Below are 27,515 nucleotides of genomic sequence, written 5' to 3' on the forward strand. Positions count from 1 at the left end.
TTTATTTTTTTGTGGTTGCAGAAATAATACAGTCATTATAAGAATTTCACCTGTACCGAAATGTGTGACACTGAAAGCCAATGTCCCTGCAATCCGACCCTAGAATGACTACAGTCGATTCTTTCAGATATATAAACCAAGCAGGGCTCCTTCCGTGCACATTATAACCAGCATACGATTCCCGAAGATCTCAACTCAAAACCTGTTGGTGGGCTTCCCATTCTCTGTTGCTACAGTGGAATGCCCCAGATGGAGCAATCTATAGAGTGAAAATTTATTCAGTGAATGAAGATTGAAAATTCAAGATGAGATTAGGGGGCCTCATCTGGCGAGTCCAAAGGCAAGTCAGCATTGACATGGTAAGACAGAGGGTCCTAGCTCTGGTCTCCCCTCTTCTTCTTATAAAGTCACAGTCCGACTGGATGAGGATCCCACCTTTTGACCTCATTTAACCTTAATTACCTTCTAAAGGTCATACTTCCAAATACCATAGTTGGATTAAGTGTTCACCCTTTTAACCACCTCACAATGCAGATTGATTTTCAACAGGAGTTTGGTTGGGGACATTCAAACCACAGCAATATCTAGGAACCCACGTATTTTTAAAAAATTCATTCTGCAGATGTAGCCCTTTATTTTATAACATTGATGGGGTTTGTGTTCTTCCATAAATTTTTGCTATTACACTGAGTATCCCCGATGCCCCAGGTGCTTCAAATCAGCTTGGAAAAGATGGTTTTTACAACAGTTGTCATTGCAACCATTGTCTTAAACTCCGAATGAATCTAGCCAAGGGTCAGGCCAGACTCCTGGGCAAGACAGGAGAGGTGGTAGTTCACACCTAATGTGAAGCTGATGGGTGGGACCTGAGCCTAGAGAACACATGTAAGCAAGAGAGGGTGGAAGGGGAGAGGGTGGTGCAGCCATCCGCCTGGAGGGGGCCTCACAGAGGACCGCAGAGCTCAAACACCCCGCGTCCACCCTGGCGCTACTGCAGCCAGCACGTAGCATTGAGCAGTTTCTGGTGTTCGGTCAAGGATGGTCATCCCATGATCCCGAACTTTTTCTAAAACACATGGACAGCATTGGCTTTTGTCCTCCCAATTTGCATTTTAAAGAGTCATTTACTTTCCATCCCAAATTAACTATGAAAGCAGCAGCAGTGTGCAGTAGCCCTGCCCAAGTGAGGAGGTGGCTCTGAGCTGGGATGCTCAGGGGCTCAGAGTTCAGACGTGGAAACTCTGCAACCAGGTGACCAGAAATGTGGTAGGAACACCTGCCATTTACTTCTCTCTTGAGGTTTATTCCTGGAGGACAGAACTAAAGTCCATTCTGCAAGAGAGAAGGAGTTAACGAATGAGGCTTTTATGGAAGCTAACAGTGAGCTTCCCGCTTCCTAGGAATATTGCAGCTGGAGATCCCACTAGATCTCAACCCAAGGCAAGCAAAAGTGAAATGAGCTGCCTCCCACACTCAGTCCTTGTGGACTTCACGTAGGGGTAAAAGCATTTCCCCCGTTACTTAACCCCAGGACGTCAGGGCTTCTTTTCCAGCCCTTCCTTTCCATCTCTATTCTTCCTCTCTAGATAAAATCCTTACGAGTCCATCCCCATCATCTTTTGGAGTAGTATCAGAATCTTTGTGCTGGGTTCTGGGATCACAAAGACTAGTCCCTCTGCAGCTGTTCTCAGGATAGGAATAGTGTGCCCTAGAAGTGCAGAGGAGAGAGTGGCCACAGACAGGGTGGCCTGGAAACACTTCCTGGAGGGGCCAGGTGGGCTGGGCTTACTGGGCAGAGGACACAGGGAGGTTCTTCAAATCAGCATGCCTTCAGCGACGGTCTCTCCAACCTACCCAGACACCAGCCTAAGCTCCTGAGACCTCTTCCCCGTCCCCTGCATTTAAACCCTCACGCTGCCTGCGGTCCTGGCATTGAGGGTCTCCATCATCAAGCCCGTTCCTCACTTTGTCACCTGTGAGCACTTAGCTCTTTCTAAATCACGCTGCTGAAACCTAATGAGCTGGAGCTCATCCTCCCGAGGTTTCAGACCCTCACCTGTCAGCCCTCACCTGTCAGTCTCTGGTTCGCGCAACACTTCCAGCAGTTGACTCAGGGTCTTGCCCTTGCAACGCACAGTCCACCTCCAGTTTCTTGCATGTCTCCCTTTTCCTTTAATCGCAAATTCTTTTAGTGTGAACCACGCTCCGTCTTCATCCTGAATGCACTTCTCTGAGGAGCCTGTAAGGAAAAGACAGCCCGTTCTGGGATCCATGTCTACCCTCTGAGAATTCACCCCAGACCTCTGAGCTCCTAACTGTGGTGCTCCGGCTTCCTGGGTCCCAAGGGACTGCTGGGAGGCTGGGGCAGGAGCAGGGACGGCTGGGTTCCTCTTCTCTAGGCTTGAAGGAAGCTGAGACCCGCCTGAGTGTAGGGAGTGCGACAGAATTAGGATTTTATGTGACACCTCTGTGCAGTGGGTTGTGGGGTCCGTGGATGACTTCCATGAGGGACTGGCGAGGTCCGATTGGCAGACACACTGTGATGTGGAACATTTGGAAATTCCTTCGCAGGAAGCATTTCAGTCTCTGCGGCCTGGCCAACGGGGTCCGTGTCCTGAGCTGTTACACCAGGCGCTCTCTCCCTTCCAACAACGCCTGGCCCAGCTGTCCTCAGAACAGAAGAACCAAGGAACTCACCTGGCTTCATTTTCTCCTTATATAAGATCCCTGTCGCTGTACCGCAGGTCACAGGAAGTTCAGGAGAGAGAAAATCCACAAGGTCATCTTCAGTTTTTTCAGAAAGGAGAAGAGAACATTTTCGTGTTAGCCTTCATTCACTCTTCCTCTTGGAAGCTCCCCTCCCTGGGATTCCAATAATAATATCAAACAGGAATGTAAATGGTATTGGGGAAGCTTCTCCAGTTACTCCACAGGGAGTCCTCCACTCTGAGTGTCAGATCAGCTGGGTGGACAGTCAATGAACCACCACCACCACCATCACCCCACACCAGACAGAGCATGTCAGCAGAACTCACAGGACAGCTTTTGAGTATATTTTAACTTGCAAGCTAATGGGTCATTGCCCAGTGTTCTTTAGTATTCCACCGAATCCTGCTGATCTCTGTGCTCATGGAAGTTCCCATCTAGGATATTTCTTTGTGATCATGTAGCTGGAGAAAAAAGTCTTTACTCATAATTTTACTCCTAATTTAAACGAAGATTCGGGTAAGTGAGGTCAGCACCGGGGGACAGTGTCTGTTTTTATAGTTTTCTGTCACTTTTCATTTCATGGTTTCCCTGTCCCTTCTTTTATGAATAAAAGAAAACTCTAGAGAGTTCTGGATTAACATGCGAATTGCACCTGGGGATTTGGCAGATCCCCAAAATAGGGATCTTGGATTCAGATTAAAAAGAAGCAGTTGCACAAGGGTTTAAAATAAATATCAGAAATTCCTGCTCCCTAACCCTCAGACCTCACTGTGGGGGAATTCTCTGCAGGGCTGTATCTTAGGGGAGAGGGGAAAGGGCTGCCCAAGCCTTAGGCTGAGTTCTGGAAGATGCTATACCTGGAATGAGTCAGAGGGAAGCTCTGGTCCAACACTCTGCTGTTTCACAAACTTACAGAAGAGCAGAAGGACACATGAATGATCAAGGTGTTGTTGGCAAAAAGGAAAGGACAGCATCAGTAGACGGATCTGGTAATTACTGGAAAGGTGTGTGTGTGTGTGTGTGTGTGTGTGTGTGTGTGTGTGTGTGTGTGAGAGAGAGAGAGAGAGAGAGAGAGAGAGAGAGCGAGAAAGAGAAAGGGAGAGACAGAGAGAGGGAGAGACTGAGAGACTGAATGTAGAGTGGCCCCTGAGAAGTGAGGGCAGGGTTTCCCAGCCCAAAGTGCCCAGTCTTGGCGGAGCAGCGGCTGGTGGCAGGGCTAGGTCTGGGCGCAAGGGAACTTGGAGGGGGAAGGACTTGGTTTCAAGTGTCGGCCAGCACTCTTCACGGAGTGGCTGACTCCCCTGTTTGTCTCCGGGCTCCACTTAAATACGGTGCAGGGGGTGAGAACCTGGCCCTGGGAGCCAGACCTGGGGGGCTGTGAGCGGCCTCTGCAGCCCTAGGATGACTTCCTGAGCGCGCTCCCTGTTGGGCACACTAACTGGAATTTGAGCAGTTCCCATCTGGGTGAAAGGCAGAGCTACAGGTAGCCCTGGGGGACTGAGCTCGCCATGGCGCCCTACAGCTCTCCATCTCACGGAAATGCCTTCTCTAACTCCAATGGTGAATGTGCTCTCATGACACAGATGTCCTGGATGTGCTCTCAGTGGATGAGGGAGCAGCAGGGGGCTCCGGGGTGTGGGCAGCAAGCCAACCTGAAGAGCCCAGGTTCAGGTCTCCCTCCTGCGTCTGCTGCAGGTGGGCCACCCAGGGAGTTGGGGCCTTTAGGCCCGAGGACTTCCAAAGCCACCCACCTACCCCCAAGGGCAGCCTCTGGTCAGTTCCTGGGAGTGCTGTTTGGCCCAGCCTCACCTGCCCATCTCAGCAAACAGCTGGTGAAGATGGAACCGCTGTGGCCCAGGAACACCAGCCCTTCTCTGAGGGGAGCTTGGCTCACCCTGAGCAAGCGTGAGCAAGCAGCCCGGAGCCTGGGAGGAAGCAATTAAAGGGCAAACGAGAGTTGGTGGAAGTGGAGAGAGCTGTACAAGGAACAGCAAAGCCTGGGAGAGCCAGGAGCCGCAGGATGGAGAAAACCCAATTAGCGAGCTGAAGGCTAACTCCCGGAAATCTCAGAGGAAAGCACGAGGTGAGAATTACACATGGAAGGTTGAGAGGCCAGGGAAGATGGGAGCCGGGGAGGAGGTGGGAGGGGGCGGCTGGAAAAGTACCAGTCAAGGAAACAGAAGCAGCACACATTGTGTCGCCCGTGCTCACACCCTGGGTAAGGAAGAGGAGGCGACAACTGTCCTCACTGTGTAGATGCGGACTGTGGCTCGGATCTGGGGAGGGAATTCTGGTGGTCTCCACAGTGTATGAGGTGCACCGGCAACGGAATTGTCCAGTGCTTGTCCCACGACTAGAGAAATGCCTTGGCAAGACCACCTCACATGGCCAAAAACAGACACACGGGGTCAAACAAGAAGACACAGCAGGTGTGACAGCCAAGGAGGTGGAGAAGCTGAGGCAGAGGCCACCATCAGCATATATCTGGGCCCCGGCTTCTTCTGGGTTTCATCAAAAAACTAGAGGCATTTGGGTTTGCTTATTTAGTTTTCTAACGTAAAGAACAAAGGACTTTGGATTGGAACTACCCAGGCTGATTTTAGTTCATGCATGTCTTTTACGCTTTAATGGAATCTGTAGAATGGGCTAACACTCATTTATTGTAAGGATTAGATGAGAAAAGGTAGAAAAATGCTTTGCCAGTTGTAAAATGATGTGTCTGCACAAGGTGTCTTGGGTTGTGCACTGAGCAAGGATTCCACAATCGGAAACACAATCCATGTGTGTGCTTAGTACGTCAGTCTTCCAGCAGAGGGCAGCAAAGGGCTTGGTTTCAAGACTCCACTTTGACAGGCAGATTGAGGAAGAAGCGTTTGCCAGTTCACACCTGTGCACTGTGACTGGCCCTGGTACGGGACGGTGTTCATGTTTGATGAAGAAGAATAAGTAATATTTTGATTTATTAATTATTTAAGTCTAAACTGTAAGGCACAGAGGAGTGAAGCAACAAGCAAGACTGAGCAACCTCACGTGACGCTCACGTGGTGCGCAGGTTATCACTCACAGCTGTGAGAAGCACCAGGCAGAAAAGATCCGGCTCGGAGGGCATGGTGGGGACCCACCTGACTGCTGGGACAGAGGATGCTTTCCTATAGTCGGGACCTTTAGGGGGGGGGAGGGGGGGGAATCTGAGGGTGTAGAGCAAAGAGAGGGAGGAGGGGGGGATTTGTCTTGCGGGGAGTGCAGGGGACAGGAGAGAAGGCCCCAGGCAGGCAGGAGGTGAAGCATTTGATGTCCAACCAACCTCCATTGTGAGATGTGGTCCCCAGGAAAGGGAAATGACAGCAAGCTTGCGCTCACAGACCGCAAGGCCAAAAGTATTCAGAAGCCACATTTTCACAAATTTACACACACACACACACACACACACACACACACACACATACACATACGTTACATAAAGCCTGATAGATCTTATGTAGAAAGGGCTCCCCTCCACTTTTTTGGTACTGGGGATTGAACCTAGGGACACTTCACCACTGAGATACATCCCTAGTCCTTTTCATCTTGAAACAGGGTCTCTCTAAATTGCCAAGAGTTTCACTAAGTTGCTGATGGTGGCCTTGAAAGAATGGACATTTTTTTAAGCTGTCTATTTTATCTCAACTCCCTAAGGTCTCCCTCCCAGTGCTGGGAACAAAGCCCTTAAAACTGTTCCAGGAAACATCCCCAAACAGAGAGTAAGAGTAATTGGAGCAAGATAGTATTCAGACAGTTAAGACACCAGAATCTACGCCCTGTTGTAAAACATTGTGAAACATGTTGTATGTTATCAGCAAACCCAGACCCCCTTTGAAATTTCCCAGCAGCTTTGTCCCCCTTTTCCCTTTCATGTGTGACCCCTCCTGATGTGTGGTTTCTGCCTTTATAAACCTACAAGATTTTCTGCTAGGGACTCGACTCCTGGAGTTGGGTCCCAGCGCGCTGGAATAAACACCTCTTGCGGTTTGCATCAAATGACGCCTCCTGCGGTTGATTGGGGTTGCCGTCCATCCATGGGACAGAGTTGGGGTTTCCTTTTTGGGGGGCCTTACATTTGGGGGCTCGTCCGGGATAAGACGGCCCCCCCTCATCCACGGAGTTGACCTTGGAGGTAAGAAGGGGTACCCCGAAGTTGTCTGTCTTTGTCTTGTATTTTGTTAGTTGGTCTGGTTCTGTGAGCACGCTTTCGGTTTTCGGTGGCAGCCGTTCGGTGACTCGTGAGAGTGACCGAACAGTGGTTGGTAGACGTGCCTGGAGGGCCACAGGTTGCAGCCCTGGGGGACGCCCTAAGGGTGGAGGAGAGCCAGGGACGCCTGGTAGTCTCCATCGGTAAGGGCGCTGATGGGGTTCAATTGGTGGATCAGAGATTGGCGCCCGTCTGGTTCTGGTTCTGTTGTGTGTTTGTGGCGGACAAAGTGGAGGAAGGGTTGGAACAACTGCGGGGTTCTCGGCCTGGGCTACTCTCAGGTGGACCCCAAAGGTTCCTTCTCCGGACTCCCCCTCCCGACAGCCCTGAAGGGTAACTTAGCAAAGTAGCTTCAGTCTCAAAAGTAATGAAAAATAAGGTCTCATAATTTTAACATCCAACCTGTCCTGATGAGATGGCTAAAATGCCTTAGACACAAAGTTTCTGTTAAAACCTGTTAGATCCTTCCAGATCTCAGTCAAGGCTTACATTGAAATGTAAATAAAGGAAGCCTAAAGGCTCAGTAGGAGACCGGTCTCAAACCCAGGGAAAGAAAAGGTAAAAAGAGTCTTTAAAACTCCAGCAAAGTAAATGCTATGGTACTTCACTAAAGTAATTAACGGCCGTATCATTTTTCCAGGACTCTTGTTTTTTTAATTATATGTTTTTTTGAGCTCATGATTTTTTGATCGGTTCTATTTTTTATTCAACTAGAGTTTTTGAACATCTGTTACATTGCAATGGAGATTCACCTATAAAGTTACAAGGCCTTTAATTTTGTGTTATTTGTATGTTGTGCTGTCTGATGTCATCTTTTGTCTGTATCAAAACTGAGCGCTCCTAAAATTAAAATTTAAAAATGGATCCAGATACTTTTAATTCACGTGATTTAAAAAGGTTCAAATTGGGTAAACTAATAAAAGCAAAATGTCTTTGAAAATAACTCACAAGTCTCTAGGTGGTCAAGCTAATAAAATATTGATGTTAATAAAGTGTCTAATATCAATTGTTTCTAGGACTTTTCTTCAACAGGAAAGAGACAGCAATTACTGTTCAGGACACTTGTCTGATATCTTGGTTTTTACAGAATAAGTGAATTAGAGTTAACATGTATGGGATTACTCAAATGTGTTTGTAGAGACATCGGATTAATTTACAAAGTTAAAATGCTAATTGTTAAGTAACATCGAGTACTTTTAACTCCTTAAATTCCATGGGGTATCATACTTAAACATTATTGGTGTTTTCATAGGTTGGTAAATAAAAGGGTTTAAAATTGCTTTGTGTCATTACTAAAAACTAGGTTATTAAGAGTTATGTCCTAACAGGTAAAACCCCAACCTGGAGGGTGAGGGTTCCATCTGCTAAGCTCCAAGGAGCTCTTAGATTTGGTTTTAATGTTACCATCTCCCCTCTCACAGTGTTTCAATTAGAGTACTATAACAACAAAGTATTTTATCTTGCTAAAATGGAGTAATTTATCTAAATTCAAAAATTTCATGAGAGTTGTTTCAGAATGTAAACAAAAAGGTGTCGACAGAAAGGAAAAAAGAAAATAAAAGGTTCTGGGTATGGAAATATATTTAGTAAAAGGGAAAAGGAAATGTTTCTGGGTAAGAAAGTGCTTGTGTGATGAAATACATGAGGGTCTAAGTAAGTGCTAAGAAAGTCTGTGTAAGTAAAGGGCAAGTTTCAACAAGTTTGTGTGTAACTAAGTTGGTTATATGTATGTGAGACAGCTAAAGCTATTGAAGGTTTTTCCTAAGGTGAAATACTAATATTCTGATATAAGCCAAAGTTTAATCTATATGGTAGAATGACATGGTAAAATGACAAGGATTTGAAACACTAATTTACTCTTAACTTTGTGTCTATTAAGTTTTATTCTTTAGAACAATTAGTCTTAAAAATTGGGGTGTATACAATTATGATTAAACAACTGTTATAGAGTATCGTACTATGTTACAGAGTCTACATTTTTCTTTAAAAACTAAATTTGGTAAGATAAAAGTGTCAAGGTAATTGTGAAATGGTCACTAGTTGTATATTAAATGTGTTCATATTTTTCAGGTACACAAATTTTTAAAGCAAGGAATTTATTAAGCTCTGCTATTCTCCAGATTAAACTTGTCTGTAATGGTAATCTTAAACTTATAAAGAGTAAATTTTAATTGGGAATTTATTTCTATCATTTAATGTTCTATTATAGGACCTGCTATCAATAGGGTATGTGTAAAATTTGTCACTTTTTACACTGAGATAAAGAATTTCAAATGTAAATGTATTTCTAAACATTAGAGTCTGATTTGTTTAAAGGTTAATATTGTGAAACATGAAAGAAACATGAAAACATTTTGCCACTTTATCACTAAAAGGAAAGTTGAAAGCTCTCTCAGCCTTTCTTTGATTCATGTTTTAGATACTATGTTAAATTGTGTTAATTATAAAGTTTATATAGACTCAGGAAACAGTATATGTAAACTACTTAATGGTATTTAAGGAAGAAGCAAAGCTCAACATCAGAATTAGAACACTTAAGATCTGAAAAAAGCCACGCCTTACCTGAGATAAGGCTCTGCCTCCCACCTTACTGCATGTTAGAGTGACTCCAAAATAAGTCAGACTTCAGCTTATTTAAAGTTATAGTCAAAAAGTTGGTTCTTGTTGTAAAAGTACTGTGATCTCAAATAGGGGATAGAATGTGGTTCTCAATCAAAATTCAAGATAGCTATTATACAAGCTGAATATATTTTTACTCTTGCTAATTTTATTTTGTAAAACTGTTACCTGTTAATGTTTTGCAGAAGTAGCTGCTTCAAGAACACACAACCTAGGTAACTTGTGATAATAAGCCATCACCTATGGAACAGATAATGGTAACTTCCAGTACTAATACAGACTCCAGTTAGATAAAAGGGTAAATAACTGTAAAGTTATAGACATTGAAGTTAAAGCCCAGTACTCTTACTTTATGACTGGTGAGACTGGCTTGCTGGATGATTAAGATCAAACTTAGAGATTGGAGTTAAATACAGAGGTCAAGAAAAGTCCATATTTGGGTCTTGCCCTCAACGTCAGCCTGAACCCAGGGAATAAGAGAACTTCTCTAAGGAGTGTTGCAACTCTGGGTCACACAACCTCCTGATCAAGGGGATTGTTGAGACTAGAGGATGAAAAATCACTCAGTGCATCTGCTGCAGAGGAGGGTCATGGAAAAAGGGAAACATCCCTTGATGCTTCCAAAGGAAGTCAGCTCATCAAGAGACCCTGCCTAACCAAAGTCACTGGTGGAACTAGGAAGCCGCTCTTAAGTTCTGTATGAGTGACCCCTGTGGGAACTCAGCTGACTCTTTAACAAGACAGGAACCAGGTCAATTTGACCAGCTTGATCTTAGACACCCAGCAAAACAGTTAAAACCAAAATATAGCCATTCTTGGGCATTTAAAGGAAATAATAGTTAAATGTAACTTAAGATGTACACTTGTATTAGCCCACTAGAATAAAAACTGGAAGCTACAAATGAAAGAAAGATTCTTCAGCAAATGTTCCTGATAACTATCAAGAGAAACTGCCAGTCAGAAGTTTTTAGTCAGTTTAAGGCCTGCAGACCTTCCTAAGCTACACAGGTAGACTTAATCTATGTTTGCTCATATGATTATCTATTCCTAAGTATCAGAAGTATAGAGATCTCTACTAAACACAGGTTATACCAATAAAGGGATATTTTACAAAATCAGATGACATTAAGTAGCTTAACTATATTTTCTGGGGACACCTATGACATTAAGAGTTAAATGTTGTGTTTACATTCCTGATAACCTGGACAATGTTAAAGTCCCCAAATAAAGGCCTTGTCCTCTCCAGCCTTTGCTAGGCCTAGTTATGGGAACAATTTCTCAGTTTTTCCACCTCCTGGTGAGAGATTGACTTCTGTCATTTTCATGATACTCAGTGGCATGTTTCAGATGCTGCAACATTTATTTTGTACTAATCTCATTTCAGTACTCATGTCTTTTTGTTCTTCTATCATAGAAGCACCCACCCCCAGATGACTTTACAACCTGCTCTTCCCCAACCAGGCTTCTTCCTGGGACCCCTTGATTGACCCGATTTAAAAAAAAAAAAAAAAAGGAACTCCAAACTGCTTGCCCCTCGCTGCCCCCATTCAGCTTCGAAGCAGCCAGAACGAACAATGCCCCTTTTCATTTCCTTAACAAGCAGTTAGGGGTTCCTAAAGCTAAAGGGGGGAATGAAGCCAGAATTGGGAACAAGTAGTTAGTGTAGAAATAGGGGATCGGGTCAAATCGAGGAAGTAGAGGCCATAAAGTCATCTGCCTCTGCAAGTTGGAGACTGCCCCTGGAAGAATGGAATGTCAAGGATCTCCAGAGGCCATTGATTACCAAATTTACTTGCCTTTATCAAGGACTGTTTATCAAGGACTGCAAACAAGGGGCTGCTAATTGGTGCCCCCTGGGCCCTTGCCTGCCTCAAAAGTCGATGGCATCGCAGCCTGGATTCACGCTTCGCATGTCAAGCCTGCACCACCACCAGACCCAACGTGGAAAGTGGAAAAATTGGACAACCCCCTCAAGCTCTGCATCCACCGTGTTCCTGCTCCTTTTGACACACCTCCTACCAATAAGTAGCCCCAACCCTCATGCCCCCCAACGACTAACATGGCAAGTCCTCTCCCAGACTGGAGATATAATATGGAGCACCACCAGGGAGAAACCCCTTTGGGCTTGGTGGCCGTCCCTAACCCCAGACATCTGAGCCTTAGTAGCTGGGTTAGATAATTGGGATATCCCTACCCTGACTTCTGAGGAAGCCCGTAGACGTTGGCCATCATCACCCAGGCCTTTCGGGGGAACAGAATACTGCCTAGTTAAAGGGTACAACCCAGGATGTACCCACGCTCCCATGACAATCTAAAACAGACCCCTTTCTATGTCTGCCCTAGGATGGGAGGTCACAGAATATGGCAAGGATGTGCGGAGGTAAAGACCATTATTATTGCTCCACATGGGGGTATGAGACTACTGGCAATCTCCTTCACGGAGTCACCTTCATCAGGGAGAGAGTAAGTGCTGTACAGGTACTAATGCTCAGGCAACAATACCAGTCCCTCTGCCAAGGAAATAGCTTTGGAGAAGAGTATATAGAGACAGAAGTTCCATGATTAGAACTTACCAAAAAAGAAAATGGGGAAATGAAAGAATGGACATTTTTTTTAAGCTGTCTATTTTATCTCAACTCCCTAAGGTCTCCCTCCCAGTGCTGGGAACAAAGCCCTTAAAGCTGTTCCAGGAATCAGCCCCAAACAGAGAGTAAAAGAGTAATTGGAGCAAGATAGTATTCAGGCAGTTAAGACACCAGAATCTACGCCCTGTTGTAAAACATTGTGAAACATGTTGTATGTTATCAGCAAACCCAGACCCCCTTTGAAATTTCCCGGCAGCTTTGTTCCCCTTTTCCATTTCATGTGCGACCCCTCCCGATGTGTGGTCACTGCCTTTATAAACCTACAAGATTTTTTGCTCGGGACTCGACTCCTGGACTCCTGTGTGAGTCATGAGTCGGGTCCCAGCGCGCTGGAATAAACACCTCTTGCGGTTTGCATCAAGTGACGCCTCCTGCGGTTGATTGGGGTTGCCGTCCATCCATGGGACAGAGTTGGGGTTTCCTTTTTGGGGGCCTTACAGTCTCAAACTTGTGATCCTCCTGCCTCAGTCTCCCGAGTTGCTGGGATCACAGCTGAGTGCCACTACCACTGTGCCCAGGTCTAGAAAGGGCTTTAAAAGGAAGAAGTACATGCACGGAGCAGCAGTTCCCAGACACAGCCACTTCTGACCCCTCTCCCCCAGGATGTCAGGCAACATTTAAACTCCTTTTGTTTGTCAGGACGAGGAGGCAGCTGCTTCTGGTATCTAGCGGGCAGGGGCAGGGATATTACTAAGCATCCCTTGAGGCACAGGGCTGCCTGTGTTATGAACAATTATCTGGCCCAAAATGTTAGTAGCTGCCAAGGTCGAGAGACTGTCATAGGCCACACTGCTAAAGATTAACTGATTTGCCTACGTTGATAATAAAATAGTCTCCACCACCAAAAGCTTCTCCAGTAAAAGACAAAAAGTAAAGTAAGACAAATTGCAGGATGTGTTACAGAGGACTAATTCCTTAAAGCTTGAAATGAATAGTTCTATGCAAAAAAAATTAGTCACTATAAATAGATGAAGCTCAACAGAAAAAACTGACAATTTTTTTTTAAAGGCCAATTAGTAAAGACAGGCTGGATGATGGCACAGTAATTCATACGTCTCATGAATTTCAGCAATTTATTATAGAAATCAGCAAACTACAGCCTGAGGGCCAAACTGGCCTGCCACCAGTGAGCTTTTATTGGAAGCCAGCCACACCCATTTGCCTACACATCTGTCTCTGGCCGTTTACACACTACAAAGGCAGAGCTGAGTGTTTGTGATAGAGACGGCGTGGTCGGCAAAGCCTAGCTGCAATCATTTGGCCCTACTGGGAAAAAGTTTGCCAAGTGCTGTTTTTCAGCAACAAAGCTTCACTCCTCCTCTCTTGTGCTCCCTGCTCATCACAGATTAGAGGAAGCTCAGCCCTGCACCATGGACGCTCCAGGCTCCTGGCCACAGAGCACGGCTGTTCTCCGTGTAGATAAAGAGGACAGGCAGGCTCTCAAAATGGAAGTGACCCTCTCACTTTGGTCTGCACTTCCTTGGCGGAGTCAGGGCACGGGACATCCTGGGCGCGCAGGCTGGGTGTCTCACCTGCTGAGGCTGCCGCCCAGGCACACTGGTGGACCCCGGTACCTACCACACCTGTAACCACAGGCACAGGTGAAGAAACTCAAGGAACACGCCAAGGGAGTATCATTCTGTGGTTTCCTGTTTGTGCTATTTGTAGTGCTGGTGAAGGGGCAGGGTCAAGGGGATCTCTGTGAGGCCAACAGGAGTGTGAATAATTTGGGCAACTGCGCGATCCACACGTGTTGATTTAAGATGCGCAGACTTGACCAAGCAATTTCACTTCTAGAAGTGAACCATTAAGAAATAACCCCGTGCTCGGGCCCATCCTGAGCCCAACAGGGGTGGGCAGGAGCTGGCCGCTCGTCACACTGCGTGGAGTACTGGCGCCTCCGCCAATCACAACAGAACAGTGGCTCGGGGAGGTGAGCCGGAGGCCGGGCTGAGCCGCTCTTGTCCGTCACCCACGCAGGCCAACGTCCTTGCTGGGTGGTCCTTCCCGGGACCTGCCCTTTCTCTCCTTCCCTACCTGTCTCCCGTACCTGCTCCACGACAGCCCCTCCCACGACAGGCCATTCCCCCGGGCTTACCCTCAGATCCCGACGCCAGGGCCCCTGTCAGCCGTGCCCTTCGGGCCCTTGTCACCACCCTCGAGTTCCAGGTTGAGCCGTCCTTCCTCTGAGTCCCCTGATCCAGCCATGGGAGCTTCTTTTGGACTCCTTGCCCCGGTGAGGCTGCCTCTGGGCCAAGCAGTGATTTGTGACTAGTTTAAATTGGGGTCCACAGGGAGCGGCCTCTTCCCCTGGCTAGCGACCTTCCTTCCTGCCCTCTCCCCGCGGCCCCTTAGCAGTGAAGACGAGGTTAAGTCTCAACGTGCCAGGAAAACCGGAGCAGTTTCCTCCTGGGAATTCGCGTGTGCAGAGCCATGAAGCCCAGGACTTGAAGACATCTTTAGGCTCTAAAACTCAAAGGTGGTAGTTTCTTTGTCCTTTGGAAATCTCACAAGGTTAGGGTGAGGAGGACCCAGGATCTTGTCCATCTTATCTCAAAGTAGCGAAGTTTTTGTTTTTGGTACCAGGGATTGAACTCAGGGGGGCTACCACTGAGCCACATCCCCAGTTCATTTTTAGTTTTTTGTTTTTGTTTGTTTTTTTTTTTTTTTGAGATAGGGTCTAGGGCCTACTTAAGTTGCTGAGACTGGCCTTAAACTTGTGATCCTCCTGCCTCAGCCTCCTGAGTCTCTGGGATTACAGGTGTGCACCGTGCCTGGCTTTTTTTTTTTTTTTTTTTTTTAATTCTCCCTTTAGTAGGGAAAAGGTTGGTAGTCCCCCTCATATATATAAACTAAAATCCTCCATTCTCCATTCCTTGCCTGTGGGACGTAATCTGTCACTTGAATGGAAAGATTCCTGTTCATCTCTAGTTCATTTCATACAGAGCAGCAAAATTGGTCTTGTCAAATTTAAAATCAGGTCAGGTCACTTGACTGCTGAGATCTCTTCAATGACTTCCCATTGCTTTTAGAATAAAATTCAGCCCTCTTTCCCAGCGTGACCTACAGCCCTGAGTGAGCTCTTGTGGGGTCCCGCCTCCTTTTGTTCCTCATATTACCTCTTGGGCAGCTTTTTTTCTGACTTCTCTTTTTTGGAGTTGACCAGTTATTCCTTTTAATTTTTTTTCCTAAAAAGAAAGGATAAAGAATCTTTTATAGTTATAAATACAGATCTGCCAACCTTATATGTCAACGATATTTAGTTTTTACTTTTGGTCTTAAAATCACAGTGGCCGGGGGACCGTTGGTGACCTTAGGTGATACTGCTTTATGGAGTAGAAAAAACTCTAAAGAGGCAAAGGAAAGAGAAGAAAAGAAACGGAGACAGGAGGTTGAGGCAATTCATTTCTAGAAGTCTGGCTGTGAGATGAAGAGGAAGCTATGGCGGCAGCTGACGTTCCTTTGGGAAGCCAGGCTGGGCCTGAGCACCGGCTGCAGGCAGGTCCTGGTGTGAAAGAGACCTGAATGTCAGCCAAGTGGAGGGACAACAGGTACGTGAGCAGGAGAAGGACTGGAGGGCAGAGGAAGATGTGGGTGCCTGGCAGGGCCAGCTGTGGGCAGTGGGGGGGACCCTCCTCTTCTACTTAGTAGGTCAGCGTCACAGGAGGAGAAGCTGAAGAAGCTCAAGGTTTGAAGGGTCACAGCAGGAAGAGGAGCTGTCACGCAGCGTGAGGTCATTTACACAGGAAGACCAGCAGGGACCCGCGGCCGGTCCTGTGACTCTCCGGCAGAGCCTGCTTTCAGATGCGGTGTGCAGACGCAGATAAGCGAGTTCTTCCAAGACTGGCCAGAGAGTTCTAGGGAAAGACAGAGCGGTAAGGCAGGCGGGGCAGACAGCGCAGGCCGACTTGGATTCCAGCGGGTGAGGAGGCGTGTGAGGACAGGCAGAGGAAGGACTGCAGGAGGGAAAGGCCAGCAGACAGGTCATTCAAAAGCACCAGACAGACGCAGAGGGGACAAATCGTGAGGAAGAGAACAGGGACTTTTAAGATTACCATTACTATGTTAGTATCGGGCTGAGAAGGAGAGACCAGGAGTGGAGTGATAGCTGCAGACGAGAAACGTGAAGAACAGGCATCAGAAAAGGAATTCGCAACACTGGGAAATTAGGCTGTGGGGTGATGGTAAGGCCGACGCCTTGCATCTGGGCACAGGAGGCCGAGAATCTGAGGGAAAAGTCACTGGAAATGAGCAGACGAAGGGTGGAGAGGCCAGGGCCTTGGGTGGCCTGTCTGCCGTCCTCATGGGTGCCGCAGGCGTCCAGGACGAGGGTGGGGCCCAAGTTGAGAGAAGGAGTCCCAGGTCAGCCAAGGAGGGACGGGGGAGCGACAGAAACAGTGCCGGAGAGAAGGGGGTTTACTGAATGGTTGAGGACGGGGAGCAAGACTGGATGGGGCAGTGGGCTGCGAGGTGGGGACCACAGGTGTGGGTGGGGGCGCGCAGAGAAGGGCTGGCCACGTCTTACGAGGAAGCAGTTCTGCTCGGGGAACGACCTTCAGTTCCAGAAACTGGTGCCACCAACGTGCTAAGAAATCAAGAAGGCGTGGATGCAGGCCTCTGATGATTTCAGAACAGGCAATTTTTTTACTGTTATTTTTAATTTTTTGGGTACTGGGGCTTGAACCCAGAAGCACCTAACCACTGAGCCCCATCCCTAGCCCTTTCTTTAACAAAAAAATTTTTTTACAGATTGCATTTTGATTCATTGCACACGAATGGGGTACATTTCTTTGATTCTATGGTTGTGCACGATGTAGAGTCATACCATTCGTGTGATCATACATGTACATAGGTAATGATGTCGGTCTCATTCCACCATTTTTCATACCCTCTCCCTCTGATTTCCCTCTACAATCTAAAGTTCCTCCCTTCTTCTCTCACCCCCACCTCCCCAACCCCATTATATATCATCATCAACTTATCAGGGAAAACATTCGGCCTTTGGTTTTAATATTTTACTTAGAGACAGGGTCTCACTGAGTTGCTTAGGGTCTCATTAAGTTGCTGAGACTGGCTTTGAACTTGTGATCCTCTTGCCTCAGCCTCCCAAGGCGCTGGGATTACAAGTGTGTGCTACTGCACCTGGATAGAACCGTAGATTCTGACAGATGCTTATTTTAGCATCTCTAAACGTCTTCTTGTTTCTTACAGTTTCCATACAAGCCTTGGAGGAAGGTGGAGTGTGGCCATCAGGACTAGGGACATGTGGTTGCTATTGACAAAATGTGATCAGAACCACAGAAAGCAGCTCCAAATTCACTCTCTTGACACCTACAGGGGAAAGGACATCCTTACCTTTCTTCTTTGGAGGTGTGCTAGGTGCCTCCCGGGGTTCTTCTGGATCATTTGACTCTGGAGAATCATCTTGTACCACTGATAAAAGAAACATAATTCTTTTCAGAGCTCAGAAGAGACTGAAGAGAAAGCGCCCAGTCAGAGGAAGAACCTGTACGGGAGAGAGCGCATGTTCCGCAGGCCTTGGAATCTGCAGCCCAAAGGGTTCTTCCTGGACTTTGCCAACTTGTGGTTATTGTCAGACCCACTTAAGAGAATCCTCCTCTGGGTGGAAGAGAAGGTCAAGCCTCAGCAGCCCTTACTCAGGGAACTCAGCTGAGAGTGGCGGGAACTGGTGACATTGGGTTCTAATGGCCACAGGAACACGTTACTGCGTAGGTGTCTGTGTATGGATGTTCACTGACTGCTCTACTGGTGACCATTTCACCTTGAGAAACAGCACAGGAAGGCTCGGTGCAGTTCCGTGGAGGGCGATGTTGGGAAAGGCAGGGGCGGGCTGTCCTTGCTCACCCTGCTGACAGCAAATATGTACAAAGTGCTGCTGGGTTTGCAGCAGTAAGGCAGAGGACTTGAAACGATAATAAATGAAGGTCCAGCTCACATAAGGTTGCCTTTCTTCTCTTCTACACAATACTACGAGATCTGTCTCCAATTCCCACCTGCATAGCAGCATATGGCTGAGTTGATAAGCAACTGTTGAACTTTTGAAACAATTCATTACTTTTCACATTGGTTTAATAGTATCCACTCTTAAAAATCCAAATAATACAGAAATGCCTAGGGTTGAGGGTAGGATTCCCCAGTCAGGGTGAAGGTGAGAAGGGATGGTCTGCATTGCCCTGCCACTCACCATTCAGGCTACACTGTGTTCTGTTTGCTTTGCATCTTAGCAGGGCGGTTTTGAGCATTCCCTAATCGAAGTGCCTCAGTCTCTGTTCTTTGGCCTTCTCCCCTGCGGTTCTGCCACAATCCCTTGTGGCAGAGACACGTGTTCAAATGTAGTATGGACTCACATGTCATATGGCATTTGGAGTCCGAGTTTAGCAGATACTAAGTGGGGCTTCTGACCTCGTGATTGATAGTCCCCTCCATGTCCACCTCTTCCAGACTTGCCTCCTGGCCCTCCCCAGGGACTCTGTCTCCATTCAGGAGCTCCAGTCTTCTGCCTGTCCTAAGCACTGGATGAGTAGCTGGAAAGGGGCCAAGATGGCGGCTCATAGAAGAGCAGAGAGCCCCATCCCAAGACGATGCAAATGGCTTGCCCTCTTGGTGGACATAAAACAAAGGCAAACCTAAGTCACCAAATGAGAATAACCTGGAATAGGGCCTGGAGGGGTGTGTGGTGCTTCATGACACCTTCCTTTCCATTTATTTCAGGGGTGTGTTTGTCATTGGAGGACACTGACCAGAGGGGGGCAAAAGAATTCTAGATTCCAGGAGCAGCAAGTGAGGACCAGAGAAAGGAAGAAGAGAATCATTGATTCCAACTAGCAAAAATTATGGGTGACCAAGGCCTTGGCAAGGCTGGGACAGAGTGAAGACGCGAGCAATCATTTACTCTCAGTTAGACACTTTTTAGTGTAATAACAGTATCTGTTTTCTTTTGAAAATCTCCGAGATGGAATCATCCATTGTTGTGAGCTTCCTGATGATTATGTTAACCTTATGGGCATGGAGCACAGGAAGCTTGATTTGTATCAAACAGGACCCTTTCTTATCAGTACCAGAGAGCTCAGAATCACAATATCATTCTTGACAACAATAAAGTTAATAATAGTAATAGACCACAGTTAAATTTAATGTAACCAAACCCCGTTATAGAAATGACTTGATTCGGGGAGGACAAGGGACCCAATTTTAGAAGCTAACTTTGGTCCAATGGCCCTTTAGATTATTTAATAATATTTTCTAATAATTTCAATAACCTTGCTCTTATAATCCAACCCAAAGGAGAATGAACAAGGTTGAAATGCAGAGGCAGGTCCCCGTACTCAGGTGGGGTGAGGAACCAGGGTGTCTCTCCCAGGAGGGTGCTGCACAAGTTGTACGTCGGTTCGGAAGAGATTTGATTGTCGTCGTTTTTTTGCACTGAGGCTGGTGGACCACCCGCCCTTCTGTTTCCTTTTCTGTCTTACCCAGCTCTTTTGTCCTACCACAGCCTCTCAGTTGACAGGTGCCTGCTCTCCCTTCACAGCCACCAGGAGCTCAGCCAAGCCAGCCCCAGTCACTGTTACCTTGCACAGCGCCAGGGCGGGGGCTGGGTGTCTCTTGTGAGTCTTCTTCCTCCTTTATTTCAGGTGGTAAGTTGTCAGTAGCCACTGAAGGAGGAAGAAAAATCATTAGAGGTTACAGGGACTAGGTGTCAGGAGGTCGCTGAGTGATCAAAATGCCCAGGGTAGATGGAGCACCCAGGCCCAGGGGCAGGAAACTGGGATGTCCAGGAACGGGGAGCAGGCATTCTGGGCTCCAGGTCTTATCCTGGTCCCTGGCAGTGCTTGGGATCCTTTTGGGAAGGACTGTGTGGGTAGGGGGTGCATGGAAAGGGCAGGGCTTGGGTTAGGCACCCTGGCATGGGCGGTCTAGGCTGGGGATCAAGGGTGTTGGACAGGGTCTGTTTCTCACCTGGAGTGCTTCTTCCTTCCTGGACTGGGTCAGGCAGAGTCACCGCAGGGTCAGAAGTGCTGGGCAGGTCGTCCAGTGCCACATGGATTTGCTGCAAGGACGCTCTGGGCTCTCTGACTCTGGGCGCACAGGACAGATGACTCGGTGAGGGAGGGTCGGGAGGGGTCAGCGCCAGCAGGGTCTGCAGGCTGCTCCCTTCTGCTGGGGCTCTGAGTGGCAGGGGTGTGGCTCTGCTGCTCTCTCCACAGGAAGTACCCACTGGGATTGACGAAGGAGAACACATCAGGACCCGGAATATCTGGGGAAGAACTTCTTTTTCCTTTCTTTTTTCCTGGTGCTGAGGAGTGAACCTGAGGCCTCCAGCACAGGAGGCAAGTGGTCTGCGTGGAGCTTCATCCCTGCCCCCCAGGGGATTTCTTAACATAAGACCTCCGGGAGGGCAGGACGCGGAGGTTTTCATTCTCCCCCAAGGGCACAGGACCCATCTGTGGTCATATTGGTCCATTTGTGGCCCCTCTCTCTTATTTATTTGATGCTGGTATTCAGTGTTATGACCGCTGCACTTAACCCCTGATCTGCCACCAGAAAGGTTTCACACATAAAGAGGAGTTTGACTTTGTGCCCAAGGATTTGACTTTCTTTAATTTTGGTTTTATAGAATTTAGTCAATGATATAAATGCCAGAATTTTAACAGAAGTCTCTGTTTTAATAAATATACCCCCTTGGAGCAAGTAAGATAAAATGAAAAATCCTTGGCAGGATGGATCCGCATCTCCATATTCTGGTTTCTGCTCATTCCTGAAGAATCAGCTTCTGAGCCGAATACGCGAGGACGTGGCCACATCAACCTTCCCTCCTGACCCCAGCAGCCCAGGCTCTCAGCTTCCCATGCTCTTCCTCTGAATGGCTTGTGATGGGTTTTGGTTACAATTTTTCTCTATTATTTATTTCAGAAGTAAAATGACCTCAACCAGTGAAGAGAAAAAGGAATACATTTTCAAAAGGGACCTAGAACAAATCAGAGAGTTGCAGATCTGGGAGGACATGGGAGCCCAGCCCAAGGCTGGTGGCTCTCTGGGCTCTCCTGGCCCTGCCCTCCTGGGCAGCTGCACGTCCCTGGAGGGCCTTTCCTCTGGCTGCCGCTTAGATCAAGGGATCTGTCCTTTAGGGAGGGGTCCCTGGAGGCGGAGTGTCAGGGAGCAGCAGCCGTGCACAGTGGTGACCCCAGGGATGACGAGGTCACAGTCAAGCGTGATCAGGTGGCCCTTCCTTACCATTCTCTCCTAAGAGCACCACGTGGTTGGCCAGAGCATTTCCCTCCAGCTGGCCACTTCCCCTGCCTGGCTCTCTTACTCCTGCTCCTTTCTCTTTTTGTTTTTCCTTTGTTTATTGAGATGCTGTCGTTTGGGTGTTCGAGGTCTCCCCAAAGCCCAGGTGTGAAGGGTTGGGTCCCCAGGGTGGGGTGGTAGGGAGATGGTGAGAACCTTAGGAGCTGGGGCCTAGTGGGAGGGCTCTAGGTCCCAGGGGGCATGACCTTGAAGGACTCTGGTCTCTCCTCCTTTCTTCATTTTCTGGCCGTGAGGTGAGTGGCTTTGTTCTGCCACACATTCAGTCATGCGTGCTGCCTTGCCACAGTCCCAAAGCCATAGGACCAGCTGATCACGGGTTGGACCCCTGCAAAACTGTGAGCCCAAATCAACCTTCTCTCTTTATAAGTTAATTATCTCTGGCATTTTGTTGTAGTGATGGGGAGCTGAAGAACACACCAGCTCTCCCTCTTTCTCAGCATACTTCAAGCTCCATTCTTTCTCACACTCTCTCCATGTTCCTTCTCTTCCTCTCCAGTTACCTTTCTTCCATTCTCCAGTTTTATAATATGCCGTCCTGCTGGTCTTGTTTAGAACCGTGGTTACAGTCTTGAGCCCTGGCATTAGGAAACCCAAACAGGACTTCTGGTTCTGTTTCTAAACAGATGAGAAACCTTGAGAAAGTTGCCCCTGAGATTTGATTATCTTGTGTGTCAAGGGCAGCTAATAATGACTTCACAGGGTTTTTAAAGATCACATGATAGAGTCATATGTGGGGTAATGCACTAACAAAAGAGAGATACTTCTTCTTATCTGTCCCTGTCCTTTTCTCTTTCGATATGGCTTTCCTTATCTTTCTACTGGTCTTGGTCTCTCTGACTTTGCTTTCTGTCACCTTAGGCATTCCTTAGAGATTGTCCAGGACACTGGGCAATCCTCCAAATGCATAGAACAGGTTAGGCAGAATGGCCTATCTCCTCCAGAAATTCATCTTAGAGAGTTGGGGACAGAGGCAGGAAGGGCTGCCCTCCAGTCATGCCAGAGGGAAGCAGGGGTTGAGGTGACATCCAACCCTGGAAACAAGCCTGAAATCCCAGCATAGCAACCCCTCATGTGCACAAAGTATTCAAGCAACCACATTACCGCTTCTGAAGCTTCCCCAAATCTCCATCAGGTTGGGGTATTCACGCAGGTTAATTTGGCTGAACAACGTCACCAGAAGTGACAGGTTAAAACTCTTCTCCAGTTTGGTGAGAATGTTGTACGCCACTCTGGACACAGGGACCAAATTGGTGCAAGCTTCCAGTGATTCCTTTAAAGACAACGGAGTGAAGGATTAGTATGGAGGATTGGAACTGAATGGAGAGTCATCATACATTTGCGGTCTTCTAAGTTATAGGAAAGCAAGTTTACTCTTTTAAGAAGTTTAGTGTAAAAGATAGAGCCCAATCCTCTCTGGTAAAGAGGTCGCAGTCTTGCTCAGTCACTTCAGATGTCTGGGCGCCTAGTTGTAGAAATAAATAATTTAGCCTTCTTGAAAATAAGTCTGTCTTGTGAACCTAGCTTTCAGGAACTTTCAATGGAAGGGAGAATTTTCCAGAAGGAAAGTGGAGTCAAGGGTGCCACCGTAGCTGACCCTTCAAGGTGCAAGGCGGGACGTGTGGGCGGAGGAGCCCCCTCTGAGGAGTGTGTCAGGCTGGAGCCACCCCGGCCGAGGAGGGGAAGAGGGTCCAGCACTGCTGCCATTTACCTGGACCTGGGGCCTCTTTTGTCATATGTGGACACACCTGCCTGACATCAGCAGGCGCTGTGAACAACAAGCTCCTATAAATAGGGATCATGCAGTGGGCTGAACAGCACCCCCCCACCCCAAAAGAGAGATCTCCATCTGGAACCTGTGGATGTGAACGAATGTGAACTTATTTGCAAAAAGTGTCTTTGCAGACTGTAATTCAGATACAGATCTTGAGATGAGATTATCCTGGATTAGGGTGGGCTCCACATGCCCTAAATCCTTAGGAGAAAAGAAAAGGGAAGAAGACACAGAAGAGAGAAGGTGACCAGAGATGGGAACGGACTGGAGTGATGTGTCCACAAGGCAAGGAACATCAGGACGCACCGGCAGCCAGCCACCAGAAGCGAGGGCAGAGGCAGGCAACGGGTTCTTCTCAGAAGCTCTGGAAGGAACAACCCTGTCAGCACCTTCATTTTGGCCCTGTGGTTTCCGGAACTGTGAGAGAATAAGTTTCTGTCGTTTCAAGCCGCCTGGTTTGTGGTGATTTGCCATGGTGGCACCCTAAAACTAAGGCAGCCCCTTGACACCCTCTCTCCCGACCACCCCTCCTGTGGTCTTGGACATGCTTGCCAGGCCTCGCGGGGGTGGGTGGTGTGAGATCTCAGGAGCAGGGCACTTGGCGGAAGGGCCCACCCCACTCACCCTGTACATTTTATCAGTGATGAAGGATTTGTCTCGGAGGCCTTCGAAGAAGGGAAATGGCTTCTGTATGGCATAGGCAATCTCCAACTTCCGGCATATGAAATGCTGAAGAAGAGCCTCTTCCATGGCCCTGGTGATAGTGAACATCCTGCAGAAAGAGGCAGGGTGAGAACCCAGGGGAGAGAGGCTCTGAGGGGCCTGGGGAGCTGCTCTCCACGAAACAGGCACCCAAGATAGACATCCTGGTTCCCAAGGTACCCCTGAGCCGTCCACAAGCAATGTCTGCCTAAGAGACGGCGGGAAAGGCAGCGCCCAGCAACAATCGAGGCTGAGAGGGTCTGACGAGAGGACGCCCAAGTCCCCATGGGGCTCCTGTCAACTCATGGTGGATATTAAAAACAGCTGGCATTACTGAGTGTTTCCTGCGCACCACTTTGTTCTAAGCATTTCGTAAGCAGTAGCTTATTGGATCTTCACAACACTTGCAAGATGGCTACTCTGGTTTTGACCACTTGGTTTTTGAGCACAGTGACACACAGGAATCAATGACCCTCGCCCTAGGTAGTGCGGCTTGGCAGGGGCAGAGCTGGGAACCATCGCAGCTTGCTGGCTGCTGGTTTTGAGGTGTAGGTCTGTACTCACAGCCACACGGAGCCGGGTTAAACCGGATGGCCTGGGCTGCAGCCTGAGCTGTCCATCAGCCAAGGTCATGGAGAAGGGACCAGGTGGAAATGGGTAGATGGAAACCTGATAGTATTTACGAACTCTCATAAGCAGCTCAGGACATTTTGTCATAAGCAGATAAAACAAATAAATAAAACCACGAAGGATGTGAAAGTATGATTAGCAAGGATGACCTCACTGATTCATTTTACCCGACCACTCGCGTCTCAACGGAGACACGTGCAAAACCAGCCGTTTAGGATCAAGGACATTACCAGTAAGTTACAACAGGCAGAAAATCCGCAGCTGACCTTCTTGACCAGTTGTCACAAACAGGGAAGCACTAACGAAGATTCAGTCACCTTGAGATTTTTAAAAGACAAGGCGACAAAGAGCCTGTCTCCAGCTTCATTTTGCATTAGAGGAGTAAACTGCGATTCACAACGGTGGCACGTGGAGAGCCTGCCTCGACTCCCCTCACTCCCAGTTCCTTTAAATTTGGCAGAAAAAAAATTACAAAAAGGGATAATCCACAACAGCAGTGGGGAATAAGAACAGATGGCAGGCTTCATGAAGCAATCCTAGAAGATAGAGGCCGGGTGACCCACAGCGCCCACGAGAAGGACAGTGTGAGGGCAAGTGCAGAGTCAAGGGGAGCCGGAAGGACAGCTTGACTGGCAGAGCAAGGCCCCAGGGCTTCCCTTAAGACCCTTCATCACACGACAGCGTTCAGAACAACCTCACCAGGCTGCTCATCCTAAAAGATGAGAATGAGGCACAGAGAGGTTAAGTAATCAGCCCAAGGTATCCAGTGGCGAAGCAGAGTTTGTCTGACTCCAGCGTCCTGTTCCTTGCTACGAAAGATGCTGCATCTCATAGATGACTATGTTCAAATTCGTAATATGTATAGGGACCTTGCAAATAAATGAGCAAAAGGCAAACAAACATCTAAGTAATAAATAAATAAACAAAAGTCTTGAGCAGGCAATCGAGAATAAGCCACGTGTGCAATGGATCTGTGAAAAGCTGAACTTGCTAGTCTTAGAAAAATGCAAAGAAAGACAATGTGACAAGATAGAAAATAATAGCAGCCATAACAGCAACAATCCCAAACACTGTGGACGGAAATGCAAACAGGCTCAGATCCTCCGAGGCTAATTTGGTAACCAGTATCTAACGTCCTAAGAGGAGCAGTCTTTCAAATTTCCACGTCTAGGAATTTGTTTCAAAGAAATAATGATGAACATGCTTAAAGAAACTATATAAAAAGTTCATGAGACGTCAGAGAGGAGATGAAATGTTCTCTCCTTATTTTCTCTTTTCCACCAGCTTCTCTGCTAGCCCCTTGCAGAGTGGATAATGAGTGAGCCTGCCAGGCAGGTGGAGCGCAGGATCAGAGTCTGGGAGAGGACGAGTCTCCGCTCCACCCACAGGAACAGGCTGGCATTTAGGGAAGAAAGTTGAGGTGTGTGTCAGCGTCACTGTGTCTCCCTTTTACCAATCTCCTGATAAGTCCCCATGCCTTCCCACCCCTCTGGAAAGCACTCCTTTACAAAGAAAGACCTCAGATTTCAAACACTTGAGTTCCACCCTGGAGCGACTGCCAGGAGACGGGTTATAAGCGCCCGGTCACCAAGCCTGGAGAGCACAGCAGCAGAGGCGAGGCAGAGACTGACCTGGGTGCTGGCTGCCGCCGGCTCGCGGCCCTTCCCAGGTTCCAGGGCTGGGCCAGGGTTCCCTCCTGGAGGCCTGGGAGAACTGCAGGGAGACAGACGCCAGGGAGAAACAGCAAGTCCCTGCCCGGCCTGGCTAGTCACGCCCCGCGGCAGGGCCGGGCGGGCTAAGGAGGAAAGGAAAGTGAAAGTGTCCCAGCACGTCAGGCAGGAAGCCAAAAGCAGGCCCAGGGCTTGCATCCTCCCACACCTCGGGGCTTGGGAGGCCCCTCGGACAGCATGCCAGTGGGGGAGGGGCTGCCGTCAATCAGCCTGAAGTGGGGGACAAGGGGAGGGGGCCAGGGGACCAGACCTGAGCCATGGGAACTGGGAATCTGTCCCCTTCCTTACCCATTTCCATTCCTCTGCGACTTGTCCTCTTCTGTACTTTCTTGGGTGATGGAAATGTTCTAAATTGAATAAATTTACTTTAAAACACCAACAGCTAAAGATGTGGCAGAAACGCCTAGAGTTTGTCAGGATGAGATGATTATATGAGAAGATTACAGTAAAAGGGCCCCAAACACCAGCTGAAATGGTGCAGAGGAGGCCCAGCCCCGGCTGTCGGAGCCAGGAGGGTGCTCGGAAGCTGGGTCCAGAGGCAGAGCCAGGCCAGGAGAGGACCCCAGAACAGCAAGGTGAGGAGGGAGCGGGCTGCTTCTGCACACGCCTTTTAAAGATTCGCAGTGTGCACGGGCATGGAGGTCTGTGAGAAGCCCTAAAATTTAGAAATCTATCTCTGTTTAGAGCATTAACTTTAAATGTCCTTGACCCATGAGTTCCTCATTCCAGGTAACCCACAAAACCCTCAGGAAAAAAGATGGGCAATATGATTTTAGGGTGTAAGAACACTTGAACCCAAGGCTGACCTGCAGGACAGAGAGCAGTCTCTGCCGCCCATGGAGGTGTGAGCAAGACCTGCCACCAGGGACAGTCAGAGCAACAGGCGGGGTGCTGTCAGTCACAGCAGTGGGAAGGGCTGAGGCGGAAGCCACAGCAAGCCCGGAGTAACGCAGGGGCAACAGGAAGGAGTGTGCTGAGCTGTGAGATGCAGGGGCATCGGGGCGGTGGGGAGTAAACTGTTTTATTAAATGTCACACTTCATTGCCTCAAGCCTCCACTTCACCTGGAAAACCTTTCATGGAGGGTGAGGCCAGCACCCAGGACTTCCTCAGACTCCTTCAGAGACACAGCAGGCACAGGCAAAAGGCAGGGAG

At 48.1% G+C, this 27,515-nt stretch overlaps 1 protein-coding gene across 1 annotated transcript; it reads right to left on the minus strand.

The window, feature by feature from the left end:
- On the minus strand, nucleotides 1–26,434 carry SP110 (SP110 nuclear body protein). The gene is made up of 11 exons (XM_079132637.1): nucleotides 26,263–26,434; nucleotides 23,924–24,071; nucleotides 22,630–22,798; nucleotides 20,179–20,436; nucleotides 19,791–19,874; nucleotides 17,557–17,634; nucleotides 15,321–15,389; nucleotides 14,300–14,449; nucleotides 2,698–2,784; nucleotides 2,071–2,239; nucleotides 1–1,332 (listed from the first exon to the last, which is right to left on the minus strand). Exons 2-11 carry the CDS (start codon nucleotides 24,068–24,070, stop codon nucleotides 1,302–1,304), a joined length of 1,242 nt encoding a protein of 413 aa, XP_078988763.1. The 5' UTR covers nucleotide 24,071; nucleotides 26,263–26,434; the 3' UTR covers nucleotides 1–1,301.
- Between the last annotated feature and the right edge of the window lie 1,081 nt (nucleotides 26,435–27,515).

Source organism: Sciurus vulgaris (genome assembly GCF_902686455.1).
Source record: "Sciurus vulgaris genome assembly, chromosome: 3".
Lineage (NCBI taxonomy): Eukaryota > Metazoa > Chordata > Mammalia > Rodentia > Sciuridae > Sciurus > Sciurus vulgaris.